Here is a 14,830-nt window from a genome sequence, read left to right as displayed (position 1 = left end):
TCAGAAATAGTGTTGCTGGTCCAGCTGGCTCTCATCCACTGCACTGTATTTCCTCGAACTTCCGGTGCGAGTTGGCGTTTGCCACCCATGAGCGTCATGGCGCATGCCCGGCCTCCAGCGCTTCCCTTCCTTCTTATCTAAGTTCCTTGCCCTTGACAAATCAGCAAGAGCAATTAAGCAACCAGGTCTATGAAAACAAGCGCAAAAAAGCAACTACATGCTGCATGAGCACTTCAAACCTAAAGCAATCTAAAACAAATCTAAAAGATTTTAACGACACAAATCTTGCATGGGGGTCCCTGGCACAACGTATTTTCAGACGTTGGGCTTGTTTCTAACACCTTAGAAACAAGCCCAAAAAAACGCAACCACCAATATTTACAAGCGACTTTACAGGAAAACAAGCACAAAGTCGCTTATAATAAGATCCGTATAAGGGTTATCAGTTATAGATTACGGCGCAAGTATCGCGGGGCGGGCGAAGCGGGTCAACCCACGGAAGAAAAAAACACACCTTCTCCCTCCCTCTGTCCCCCCCACTCTCTCTCTCTCTATCTGGCTTTGACAGCTTGTAGATCTGGTTTATTTGGCAAGCGAGTGAGTCTCTCGCGTGCTGGATCAGCTGGAGCTGAAGAACGTCTCCTCGGAAACCCATCGGTCTCCCTATCCACAAGTTTCCTAGGGAGCTTACTACTCATGCAATTAATTTGAGGGATCAAATCAGTCAACGCTAATAAAAAGAGTCCTATTGGTCTGCCTACTTACCCTACAAGATCTCCCTCAACACAGCGGATTCAAATGAATGATCAATGCTTACTATCAAGCGCTGAAAGTTGCTGAACACGCAGCATTTATTCTCCATGCAGAGATCCAGGTATCACAGCAGCAACAGCAGCCAGTCAGAATGAAACACAGGACAGGGGTTAGGCTACTGCTAAGAGCAAGTGTCGAGAGCCATTGATCATTCATTTGAACAAGTGGTGGAAAAAGTACTCAGATATTTTACTGAAGTAAAAGTACCAATACTGCAATGTAGAAGTAATAGTCCGGAATTCAAAATTTACTTGAGTGAAAGTAAAAAATCACACCCAGTGTGAAGTGGGCGGTGTGTGGTCATCACAACATGACTCACTTAAAAAAACATAAAAATGTTTTTTAAGTCCATACTGATATTCATAGGGCTGCACATGTGTCATGTGTTTCGCTAGCCAATCACAGTCCTGAATTTGCAAAGTCAGCCAATCACATTACAGCTAGTGGTGATGACAGCTGTAATGTGATTGGCTGACTTTGCAAAAGTATAGATTTGCATTGACTGTGGAAGGGTTAGCATTGTAGACTGCGTTGTAGACTATTGGCCAATCACGGTGCAGGATTGGTCAGTGTCCAAACCTCACTTATAGGGGGCGGTTACACCGCCCCAAAAAGTATTGGTATCAAACTGTACTTAAAGTACCAAAAGTAAAACTACTCATTATGCAGAAGGTCTCAATTCCCAAGTTTTCAAATGTATAAAAATCCTTTGAAAATAGCAGATCTAAAAGCTCACAACGTGTCGCTTTGCGACGCGTTGTGAGCTTGTAGATCGGCTATTTTCAAATGGCCGAAGTATGTAGGTCTGAAGTGCTTTTGTAATAATAATCAAAATCTACAAAGTAACTAGTAACTAAAGTTTTCAAATAATTGTAGTGGAGTAAAAGTACAATATTTGCCTCTGGGATGTAGTGGAGTGAAAGTACAGAAAATTGGAAATACTCTAGTAAAGTAAAAGATACCTCAAAAGTGTACTTAAGTACAGTACTTGAGTAAATGTACTTAGTTACTTTACACCACTGAATTTGAATCATTGCTCTGTAGCATTGATTACTATCAGAATATAGTACTTTAACCTTTTTAACAAAAACAAGGAAATTACCAAAAAATATCACTTACCCTACCTTTAAATTGATTTAATGAATGATTGTCAACAGGAAGAGATGTCCATAATTCACGCAAGGCCTCATTGGACACTGGAAACTCGTGGTATAGATGCTATGACGTCGGTATATGATTTGCGCTCGTTGCACGCCAGTGTGTAGACGTTGCGTTGCGGCACAAAACCATTCTCTGCAAAGCAGTGGTTCTCAACCAGTGGTCCGGGGACCACCAGTGGTCCTTGGGGGGTACCAGGTGGGTCCCCAGCGAAATGAGTTAACGTAGCGTCACAATCGCTTAGCTTTGGCTATTCAAAAATAGCAGATATACTGTACAAGCTCATAGCGCGGCACCGAGTGCCGCGCTATGAGCTTGTAGATCTGCTATTTCTGAAAAATCTTGAAAATGTGTGCAAAGCTTTGAATATATATATATATATATATATATTTAAAGCGAACATTTTTAACTCAAATCTTTGCTTCTGGGGGTCCTTGGCACAAAACATTTTCAGATGGGGATCCGCGGTGTATGTATATCAATTTAGGGGTCCAATTGGCATGAAAAGGTTTGAAAACCACTGCTGTAAAGGAAGAAAAAAAATCATTGGCGTTAGTTCTAACTTTACCTAACTTTGGGAATGTTTTTTTTTCTATTTTTCCCCTGATTATCCGCTTTGAAATAACTGACAAACGTATTTCTTCAACAAGAAAGCAAAACGCAAGCAAACAAAATACAAAACAACACACTACTCAAGGAATGGGGCGGGGATCAGACACGACTATTCAAAAGTACAAATGAGCAAGTATATTTTCTTTTTAATATCACTTGAAATTGAAAAATTGAAATATAGAACATCACCCCCCTTCCCCCCCAAAAAAAATAAATAATAATAATAGTAAAAAATAGCTGATCTACAAGCTCATGTGTCGTGATGCGTTGTGAGCTTGTAGATCAGCTAGGTTCACTATTATTTGAAAGTAGGGTAGTAATAAGTTAATTCATAATATATGTTTTCTATGTGTCCCTTCCTAGAAATGTAGTGGAGTCAAAAATGCAATATGTCTATTTGAAAGAGTGAAAGTCATGTCAAAGGCAAGTAAAAAAATGTACTTAAGTACAATACTCAAGTAAATGTACTTAGTTACTGTCCACTTAGTTACTGTAAACCAGCTATGTAACTTTCCTCTTCTACCCTGGATTTGAACCCTTTTTTCTGCGCACGTCCTGCCATGTTTACCATTGAGCTAATAGAGCACAGCTCTGCTTGCTCAGGGGATAAATTGAATCTTGACCATCAGGTCAATATTCGTGTCTAGGTGAGACATGACCTTTGACACAATCTAAATGTCTCAATAGATTGAATAGAACAGGGAGACAAAATACAACCACCCCAATTGTATAAGTTATGTTGTTTTAACATACACATACTCATAGTCGTCTGTCTCCACAAATGGCCCTGTTGGTTTCAAATGTCCGAATTGGTCCATTGCTTTCTTTCTCATTAACTTTAGCTGGTCACGCTGCAGTGACGCAGCAGACCTGCCTAGATCTTGCACGCTGGGAGGTTCCTCTGTTCTGTAGTATTTGGCCAGTTTGATGGACAATACGATGCTGGGGATGAAGAAGATCAGACACATGCCCAGACTAAACCAGAAAGTGTTCAGAGACGTCACCATGTTATCACAGATGAAGCTCTTTGCATTGTCGACCTCCCTAGCCAACGTCATACATTTCACTGTCTTTATATGGCTGGTAAACTTAGCAGTCAACTCACCAGGGAAGTCGGCCAAATAAACGTCAAAAATGTCCCCGATTGGGCTCGCACTGTTGTTGAGGAAGGATTCCGCGCTGACCGCTTTATTCAACAAACCTACGACTGCGTCATTGAATGTTACCACTTGGGATTTAAGTCGGTGGGCGGAATGGTTGAGCGCCTCCAGAATAAGATTTATGGCCGGTGTGCTGCCTGACACGCCCTTGAGGTCATTCTCAAATCTAGCGAAGTCGATCTCTTTGATATTGTTAATGAAGATGCTAATATTGTCTTTATCGCTATCGCTCAGGAAAGTGATATCGTTCAGATCTGTCAAGGCACCCATGAACATGGGCCGCTCGAGCACCTGGGGCACTTTGAACATCTCCGTCAGGTTCAAGAGCTTCTCCAGGTGCAGTGTGTCCCATAGAGACTTTCCATTGGCGCAGTCATTGTACACATCGGCGAGTTTAAGGTTACTGCTGCTGCTGCTGTCGCTGCTGATCAGTCCCAGCATCTTACCTAAATCCTTGTGGTTGTCGAAAGACCTGAACAGCTGTCCATTTCCCCAGGGCTTACACAGCAGTGTGTAGCTGTGCCCTCCCAGCAGGAACAGCGGCATCACCACCGCCATGAGCATCGAGCACAACAGGAAGCTGACAACTGGGCCCACTCCCACGGAGCCCACGAGCAGACCCAGGATGTTACGCACAAGCACTAGGACAAGCACGCAGCACAGGGCCACGCCTACTGCCCATGTGATATACCCGACTTTCTCAACCACCGGAGTGATACAGATGGTATCGTTCTTCATAATACCGAAGGTTACATTGACTGTTTTAGAGACATGGTATAGGGGATCTTTGGTTACGTTGAGGATCTGGGCTTTTATATCCGTCGGATCTACACCATCGGTGACAATCTTGATATTGCCTGAAATTTTGTCCAAATATTCCACCCTAATATTCACCAGGTTAGCTGTCAGGCTAGGCCCAATACCTTTACCATACACACTAATATTGAAGTGGGAAAGGTTTGTGTGCAGTTCATTTGAAACTGCAATTAGAGATGTTAAGTCGGTCAGACTTTCGAGCATGATCACATTTGAATTGAAATTGTTCAGTGCAATGATCATGTTGAGATTGCTCATATCTTCAGCATGACCGCAAATTTCTTCCAAACGCAGTCCGGCTACCAATAATTTCTTGATATTTTCGCCCAGCTCTGGGCCGGTATCGTTAAGCTTTTCTTCTAACATGCCGATACTAGCGGACACCCCTTGTTCAATACTGCCCAGCAGTCCGTCAGCGTAATTGTGAAGGTTGTATAAAGTCCCGTTGATTACTTTGGTACTGTCGTCCACGTACCTTTTGATGGCCGCGTTGCTTATATACAAGTAGACGTTCCCCACCAGTATTACGGCCATGACGGTGATGTAGGCACCCCAGTAGAGAGGTGCCGCGTAACCGGGCCGGGAGGTATTCTGTCGTGCCAGGCAGATGCCGATCAATGGCATCAGCACGATGTACAAGAGCCCTATGGCTAAACACACCAAGAAGCCAAGCTCATACTTAAGGGCGTCATTAATAAGGTCCGCTCTGGTGGAAGCTTCATTTGGCAGCCCCTCTCTAACGCTTTTCTCAAGCTTTACAATCAGATTTGACGGAAAATCGTTTGGCTGGATTATGTCGAGGAAGGTCTGCACCAAGACATCCATTCCAGCAACCATCTCTGTTGTTGTCCCTGTAGACAATGTGGCTCCGAGAAGTAGGAGTGTAGACTGGACAGGACTGAGTAGCAAAGCAATTCCCTGTTACTCAAATAACTGTGAAGGAGGGGAAGTTATTTACGAGTGGAAGTTTAGCTTAATTACATTCTTGTACATGTGACAGTTCACTTTAAAGGATACTGACATGATTGTGATGACACCATTGATGACGTAAGTCAAAGATACTCAAATAGATTAAAGGAGTAGTTCACATCAAATTGATCAATTATACGCCTCATGAAGCCTTGAGTCCATGGAGATTTTTTTTGTTTTTGTCGCATTCCTGTGCCAATAATTGTCAAGTCAATTGGAGACTATGGGAGACTCAATAGGTGATTCTTTTGAGTCTCCTAAGGTTATTGGCTTAGGACAAAAAATCTGAATATCTCCATCAATTCAAGGCTTCATGGGGTGTGTAATTGTGGTGTGTAACTAAATCATCTGTCCATTTGGGGTTAAAGTGACATTTTTGTTTTTGGCATCAACCAAAAGTACAAGTACTGTACTTAAAGGGATAGTTCACCCCCAAAATTACTTTTTTTCTATCGATTAGTTACCCCATGGAGACTTGATTTCATGGATATTTTTTTGTTTTTGTCAAATTGCTAGCCAATAATTTGATGACCGGCAGCGGTTCCGGTAGGAGACACAAAGAGTTTCCTATGTGTCTCCTACCGTAATCGCTGCCTACCGGTCCGCCTTCATCAAATTATTGGCTTAGGAATGCGATAAAAACAAAAGAATATCCATGAATTCAAGTCACATGGGTTGAATAATCGATAGGATTTTGAGGTATTTTTTTAACTTCTTTCCAATGCTTTTACTTCTTATCCAATACACCTCAGAGGGAAATGTTGTACTTTTACTCCACTACAAGTATATACAAACTTTAGTTACTACCATAGTTATTTTGTAGGTTTTGATTATTAGGTTTGATTATTACAAAACATGCATTAACCACTTCAGCCCTGTATATATATTTTGGCCATTTGACAATAGCCGATCTACAAGCTCACAATGTGTCGCGATGCGACGCATTGTGAGCTTATAGATCTGCTATTTTCAAAAGGTCCCCAGCAAAAGTAGTTAACATAGAATCACAATCATTTTAACCACTTTATCCATTTATACGTTGGCTATCAAAAATAGCCAACGTATAAATACAAGCGTGTACATCCGCTATTTGCTATTTCTGGCAAACAGATTCGGTGCATGAGGAAGCAACAGTGGACCGAGTACAGTTGCACCTCAGGTCCGTTTCCTATAGCAAGGGTTCACAAACTTTTCAGGTCGCAACCCCCCAAAATAATCAGATTTGAACTGGGGACCCCCTTGACAAGCACTTGGAATTGGCATTACAAGTGCTTACAGGCATTACATTTAGTTTGACTTCATTCAGATACATATTGGGAAAATAGCTGAACTACAAGCTCACAACTGAGCTTGTAGCTGTAGTAGATTTGGTGTTAACAAGATCTTAAAAGTCATTAAAGGTAGGGTAAGTGATATTTTTTGGTTAAAACAAAAAGTATTTTGTTAAAAGGTTAAAGCACTATATTGTGATAGTAATCATTGCTATAGAGTGTTTGTTCAGTAACAGGAGTCTCCCCGTCTCTCCAGCTCTTTCATAAACAGAAAATACATTTTCCGGTAGGTGTCAAAATCTCAGCCAATCAGGAGAAAGTATTTTAAGCTTCATTTTTATAGTGTTCCAGTTCCAATTGTGCCTGCTCATTTCTTGGTGTCATCACTTCCAATTTCACTTGTTTAATCTATATCCTGATTGAGTTCTCTATCCCGATTGGATAAAATTGGAAATGAAACTGAAACGAAAATGCATTTTCTGTTTTATAAAGAGCTGGAGAGACAAGGAGACTCCTTTTACTGAACAAACACTCTATACTATAGAGTGTCAATTCCGGCCCGCGACGTCGTCAAATCTGGCCCGCGAGGTGATTTGAAAAAACGGCATTTAATACTACCTCTAATGGGAAAAAAAAGGCAGAAAAAAACGCCCAGCGCCTGCCTGGGGATTGAATACTGGACAAACTTGTTATGTCAGAACAATGACCAAGCCGTGAAGCCACAGCCATAGTTAGTAGCAGTGTCTGAGTGCGTGTGAGCATGCATGTACGCCCGCAACTGGTTCCGGCCCCCATCAAGTCACCATTTGACCAATCCGGCCCTCATCCCAAAATGAGTTTGCCACCCCTGCTCTATAGCAATGAGTACTATCAGAATATAGAGCTATTTAACCCTTATTTTAACCAAAGAAAATCACTTACCCTACCTTTAAATTGTCACCTTGGAAATGTGTAGTTACCGTTTGTACACATACACTCACTGTATGTCGGTTTGTTTGCTGTTGAGTGAGAAAACAATGTTGTACATTAAGCTAATCATCTGGGGACCCTCCACAATAATTTGGGGACCCCCCTGGGGGTCCCGACCTCCAGTTTGGGAACCACTGTCCAAAAGCAGTGATTCCCAAACTTTTTATCTGGCAGTGAACACTTGTTATAGACAAAAGATCCCACGGCCACAGTACTAAACACATCTCTCTCTAATGTGTGATTTGTGAAAGTGTGAAAGGAGCCCCCCCCCCAGCGCTGTTTCCTAAACCAGTGGTTTTCAACCTTTTTCATGCCAAGGACCTCTAAATTGTTATACATTTGGCCGCGGACCACCACTTGAAAATGTTTTGTGCCAGGGATCACCAGAAGCAAAGATATCAGTTCATTTTTGCTTTAAAAAAATATAAATATTCAAAAATATAGGCACTTTTTCAAGGTTTTTCAAAAATAGCAGATCTACAAGCTCATAGCGCGGCACCGAGTGCCGCGCTATGAGCTTGTATATCTGCTATTTTTGAATAGCCAAAGCTAAGCGGTTAAAATGATTGTGACGCAATGTTAACCAATTTCGCTGGGGACCCCCTGGTACTCCCTCAAGGACCACTGGTGATCCCCGGACCACTGGTTGAAAACCACTGTCCTAAACAATGAAAGGTAATATTGTTTCTGCTGTTCTACATACAGCCAACCAGGTGAAATCACAGATTGAGGCTCTAACATGTTGCTTTTATGAAATATCCCAGACCATTAGGATTCTATGGAAGAGGATTCTGCACATATTGCTAGTTTGACCACTTCAAATGCTCTGATCTTAACACATTGGCTGCCAGAATTATTTATTTATTTTCTACAGTAGACTGCCAGACTTTTTCAATGAAAAAAAAAAGTACTCAGCCGAGATAGAGAATTTTTAAGTTTTAAGTTAACAAGGAAGTGGATGGGAGTCTAAATCTTCGAAAAATCATATCTCCTTGGTCTTTGGGTCAAATTAAAAAGGACTCAATAGAACGCAGATCTGGGGCAGCCAATGTGTTAAAATATGAACCGAAATAGCCTATCTACAACCTCATGCTTCCATTGAAGACATGCTGGCTTCAACGGAATCCAAATGACTGAAATCAGTCGTTGCGACTGATTTCTTTAACTTTAATCCACGCTCTCTATAGCTATCCATCTATCATATATACAGTATATAGCATGTTTTTCTCCACACCATTTCACCCCTCTTGTCTTACTGTTATAATGTTCTACAATATATGAGGACCAGAACAAAACAATGTTATTACTCGTATGCGTTTGAACCTTGTACACGGACAGACACACAGATGCATGAACGCCCCTCAGAAAAGGAATTCTAGGGTTCAAGTGGCTCTGGTTAATGTAAAAAAAACGAAATCCTATCACACAAAGATTTGGCGGACCCCCTATAGTAGCTCTGAGGACCCCCTTTTGAAGACCCCTGGTTTAGGGTGTTAGTCATCTTAACCTCTCAAAAGCTTGTGGATTTATTCGTCGTGTGGCGAAATATATACAGGGTTTAAGTGGGTTGACAACAAATAATTCATAGTAAACCTAAAGCCCAAGTCTTAGAGGAGTCTTCAATGAAGAGCTGATGGAGCGCTGCGTGGGTCTGTGATTATCAGGAACTGAAACAGGTGCTCTTTGGAGAGGGTTCAATTATAGGTCACAAGGTTTTTTTAAGTTCCTTCCTTTAGCGTAGCATCAGAGTGAGAAAGTCCTCCGTTCTGCACAATTGGCCAGTTTGACGGACAATACGATGCTGGGGATGAAGAAGATCAGACACATGCCCAGACTAAACCACAAAGTGTTCAGAGACGTCACCATGTTTTCACAGATGAAGCTCTTTGCATTGTCGACCTCCTTGGCCACCGTCATGCAGTTCACTTGCTTTATCTGGCTGGTAAACCGAGCACTCAACCCCGCAGTTAAGTTTCCCAAATAAGCTCCAACGATCCCTTCGATTGCGGTCTTACTGTCATCTTTGAGGAAGAGTTGCACATTTCCCACTTTGCTCAACAGATCTGCGACTGTGTCATTGAATGTTTCCACTTGGGATCGAAGGTCGTTGGTGATCCCGATGAGCTCTTTTATACATTTATCCACCGTTTTGTATCCCAGGTTGATTTTCTCGAGCTCCTCCGTAATTTCAGTGAAGTTGATCTTTGTGGCAGTGAGGTTGTTAATTTTTTCTTTCTCGTCGTTGCTCAGGAAAGTGATGGACATACTGTCAAAGGCAGCCATGAACTTGGACACGTCGAGCCCCTGGGGCACATTGAGCATCTCCTCCAGGTCCAAGAGCTCCAGCAGGTGCAGCGTGTCCCATACAGACCTTTTATCGTTGCAGTTATTGTACACGTCGGTGAGGTTAAGGCTGCCGTTCAGTCCCAGCATCGCACCAAATTCAATCCGTTTGTCGATAAACCTGAACAGCTCTCCATTTCGCCAGGGCTTACACAGCAGTGTGTAGCTGTGCCCTCCCAGCAGGAACAGCGGCATCAGCATCACCATGAGCATCGAGCACAACAGGAAGCTGACAACTGGGTCCACTCCCACAGAGCCCACGAGCAGACCCAGGATATTATGCACAAGCACCAGCGCTAGCACGCAGCACAGGGCCACGCCTACTGCCCATATGATATACCCGACTTTCTTAACCTTCGTAGTGATCGCGGTGGTTGCGTCCTGCAGCTCACCGAAGGTTCCATCCACTGCTTCCGAGACATGGCCTAAGGACCCTTTGACCCTTTGGATCTGGGTTTCTATATCCGTCTCAATTACATCCCTGGTGACATTGCTGATCTCGTCTGGAATGTCGTTCAAATATTTCTCATTGCCCTGGAGTTTACCTTCCAGAATAGGCCCAAAAGCTTGCACTTTACTCTGTAAGTGGGAGAGGCCGTTGAGCAGATCATCCAAAGCGCGAAATATCTTCTCATAAGGATTAACCTCCGGATTCGGGACAAAGGTTTTGAGCTTGGTCAGAGTTGAACTGAAATTTTTCAGTTGACGACTGATGCTGAAATTGCTCATATTTTTAGCATGACCGCGAATTTCAGTCAAATGCAATCCGGCTACCAATCTATTCTTGATCTGTCCGCCTAGCTCTGGGCCGGTAGCGTTAAGCTTATCTTTTAACAAGTCGACGCTACCGTAAACCTCTTGTTCAATACTGCCCAGCAGGCCGCCAGCGTAATTGTGAAGGTTGTTTAAAGTCCCGTTGATTACTTTGGTACTGTCGTCCACGTACCTTTTGATGGCCGCGTTGCTTATACACAAGTAGACGTTCCCCACCAGTATTACGGCCATGACGATGGTGTAGGCACCCCAGTAGAGAGGTGTCGAGTTACCGGGCCGGGAGGTCTTCTGTCGTGCCAGGCAGACGCCGACCAATGGCATCAGCACGATGTACAAGAGCCCTATGGCTAAACACACCAAGAAGCCAAGCTCATACTTAAGGGCGTTATTAATAAGGGCCGCTCTGATGGCACTTTCATTTGACAGCCCTGGTTGAACGTTACTCGCAAAGTCCCCAATCAGATCTGACGGAAAATCGTTTGGCTGGATTATGTCGAGGAAGGTCCGCACCAGGACATCCATTCCAGCAACCATCTCTGTTGTTGTCCCTGTAGAAAATGGGGCTCCGGGAAGTAGGAGTGTAGACTGGACAGGACTGAGTAGCAAAGCAATGCCGCGTTACTCAAATAACTGTGAAGGAGGGGAAGTTATTTGCGAGTTGATGTTTTGCTAAATGACATTCCTGTACATGTGACAGTTCACTTTAAAAGGACACCAACATGGTTGTGATGACAACATTGATGACGTAAGTCAAGGATCAAAAAATTGCTTTTTTGGTCGCACTCCTGTGCCAATAATTTGATGACTGGGTCACGGTCACTAGGAGACTCAGTAGAGGAGACTCTTTGAGTCTCCTACTGGATGTCCTAAGCCATCAAATGATTGGCTTAGGACAAACAACTAAAATATCTCCATGAATTCAAGGCTTCATGGGGTGTGTAATTGATAGAAAATAAGTAATTGTTTTGGGTGAACTACTCCTTTAACGTGAGGGCCACCCGTAGAACTAGCAGAAGCCCTAGAAACATACCCTGCTTTATTATTCATTTTAAAATGAATGGGATCATAAATTACTCAACGCATATCATGATAATTGCAACAACAAAAAAAGGGAAGGAAAAAAAGAAGGAGACTTTAAACTAGTGATTGAAAACATAAAGTATTAATGAAAATGTTTACTAAGGTAATAAATTAATGTATAAAGTCCGGACAAAACCTCATTCACTTGAATGGACTGCTTCTGCAGCCAGCAGGAAGGGAAATTGTGACATCTGCAGGAAAATGGAAAGGAGCGGGGGGGCCATTTGATAAAATTCTGGTCTGTGTTTTGACAAATCAAACATCGCTAAATGGTTGGCATTGGCAAAAAAAAACAAGAAAACAAGACGCTAAATCATCTGTCCATTTGGGGTTAAAGTGACAGGGTTTTTTTTGGCATCAACCTTTCGGCAGTGTCGGAAAGTAACTAAGTACATGTACTCAAGTACTGTACAATTTTTTGTTATTTTTTACTTTCTTCAGTATTTCGATTTTCAATATTTTTACTTCTACTCCAATACACCTCAGAGGAAAATATTGCACTTTTACTCCACTACTTTAGTTACTACCGTAGTTATTTTGTAGGTTTTGATTATTACAAAACATGCATTAACCACTTCAGCCCCTATATATAGATTTCGGCCATTTGATAATAGCCGATCTATAAGCTCACAATGTGTCGCGATGCGACAGAGATCTGCTATTTTCAAAAGGTCCCCAGCAAAAGTAGTTAACATGGAATCACGATCATTTTAACCACTTTATCCATGTATACGTTGGCCATCAAAAATAGATCTACGAGCTTGTATAACTGCTATTTTAGAAAATATTTGAAACATATCAAAATCATTTAGAATTCCTTTTTAACATAATTCTTCTCTTGTTAATATATATAGAGATTTTTTTCTCTACACCATTTCACCCCTCTTTTCTTACTATTATAACTTTTATAATTTGCTACAATGTATGTAGAACAAAACAATGTTACTCGTTTGAACCTTGTACATGTCTGAAATGAGCTGTACCCGGACAGACACACAGGTGCATGTTAGCATTACATTTTTATTAAAAAAAACAAAATGTTGTCACCGACAATATCAAAAGTCACATGCAACCGGTTTCTGGCTTTGTAGAGGAGAAAAAAAAGAGGAAAAAAACAGCCAAGCCATGTCAGGGGCTGTAATTCTGGCCTGTGACTCAAACTACTAGTAAAAAATAAAATAAAATAAAAAAGACACCTGAACTCAACAACAGCTGTCCCCCTGCATTCTAAATTAAATGACAGGTCAAAGATTTATATATGTATATACACAGTACAAAGAAAAAGAATACGGAAAGACTAAAAAACAAACAAAAAAGGTCGCTTGGTCTCATGAGATGTTCATGAATTCCAAAGATAAGGTAATTTCATACATACTGTATACATACAGGGTGCAGTTTTATGACATTCTAGGAGTACAAGGCCGCTCGCCGCAAAACACTCGCCCGGGTCAAATCCTTGGAATGGGCGCCACCAGGTATTCCTAAACGTAATCTCAATAAAGCTATGCCTGAACCTAACCTTATTAATAACCTTAACCTCAATAAAGCTATGCCTGAACCTAACCTTATTAATAACCTTAACCTCAGTACAACTATGCCTGAACCTAACCTTATTAATAACCTTAACCTCAGTAAAGCTATGCCTGAACCTAACCCTATTAATAACCTTAACCTCAGTAAAGTTATGGCTGAACCTAAACTTAACCTCAGTAAAGCTATGCCTGAACCTAACCCTATTAATAACCTTAACCTCAGTAAAGTTATGGCTGAACCTAACCTTAACCTCAGTAAAGCTATGCCTGAACCTAACCTTATTAATAACCTTAACCTCAGTAAAGCTATGCCTGAACCTAACCTTATTAATAACCTTAACCTCAGTAAAACTATGCCTGAACCTAAACATAACCTCAGTAAAGCTATGCCTGAACCATCAATAACCTTAACCTCAGTACAACTATGCCTGAACCTAACCATATCAATAACCTTAACCTCAGTACAACTATGCCTGAACCTAACCTTATTAATAACCTTAACCTCAGCAAAAACTATTCCAGGAAAACAAGAACGTGTGTTTTGGGGCGAGTGTTCCGGTTACCTATTCTAGTCATTTCTACAAATCAAGTATGCACCATTTAGAAAATTCATGTTAATCCCTTTGAACCCAGCGCCCCCATGTTGGGCATATTATGGCATAGATTTCCATGACTATTCCAAAATATTGGACCCCCCCCCCCCCAAACTACATATTGTATACAATTGTGTTGCAGGTTAAACGTTCATAGATAGCTTCATAGACTTGTTTGACAGCACTGTCATCAGTGTATGACCGATTCATGTTAATGTGTATTTTCAGACATTTATTTAACCACTTAAACCGTCGATACTTAGTAAACTTGACCTTTCACTCGGTACTTACTAGGCTCTTTTTTCTCCTCTCTTTGACGAAAATAGCAGATCTACAAGCTCACAATGCCTCGCGCTTGTAGATCTGCTGTTTTTGGCTAAAGTTCTCCTTAGAATACGGATGCTAGGGTTCAAGTGGGTCATGTAAAATAATTCTCCTATCACACAATGATCTAGCGGCCCCCCTGTAGTTACTCTGAGGACCCCCTAGGGGTCCCGGACCCCCCCTGTTGAAGACCCCTGCTCTAGGCCCTAGGTTAAAATGACGAACACCCTAAACCTTAGGCTAATGTTTAAGGTGTTCGTCATTTTAACATCTCAAAAGCTTGTGGATTTATTCGTCGTGTGACGACATATATACCGGGGACGCGTCTGTGTCATTCTAAGATTTATTTGGCTATTCAAAAATAGCAGATATACAAGCTCATAGCGCGGCACCGAGTGCCGCGCTATGAGCTTGTA

The 14,830-nt window shown here is 41.8% G+C and overlaps 1 protein-coding gene and 1 long non-coding RNA gene across 2 annotated transcripts; both read right to left on the bottom strand.

Moving 5' to 3' along the window:
- On the bottom strand, positions 1–5,396 carry LOC311034060 (prominin-1-A-like; the record flags this gene model as incomplete). The annotated part of the gene is made up of 2 exons (XM_084041800.1): positions 1–151; positions 3,454–5,396. The coding sequence occupies 2 exons, from the start codon at positions 5,394–5,396 to the stop codon at positions 1–3; spliced, it is 2,094 nt and encodes a 697-aa protein (XP_083897926.1).
- A 7,571-nt stretch (positions 5,397–12,967) lies between these two features.
- Positions 12,968–14,793, bottom strand: LOC311034290. Its single transcript, XR_014599588.1, has 2 exons — positions 13,749–14,793; positions 12,968–13,715 (listed from the first exon to the last, which is right to left on the bottom strand). It is a non-coding gene; the product is annotated as an uncharacterized lncRNA (long non-coding RNA).
- Positions 14,794–14,830: the final 37 nt, after the last annotated feature.

The sequence above is a fragment of the Gymnoscopelus microlampas genome (assembly GCF_963454915.1).
Source record: "Gymnoscopelus microlampas genome assembly, chromosome: 18".
Classification (NCBI taxonomy): Eukaryota; Metazoa; Chordata; class Actinopteri; order Myctophiformes; family Myctophidae; genus Gymnoscopelus; species Gymnoscopelus microlampas.
This window is presented reverse-complemented; position numbering and strand designations above follow the sequence as displayed.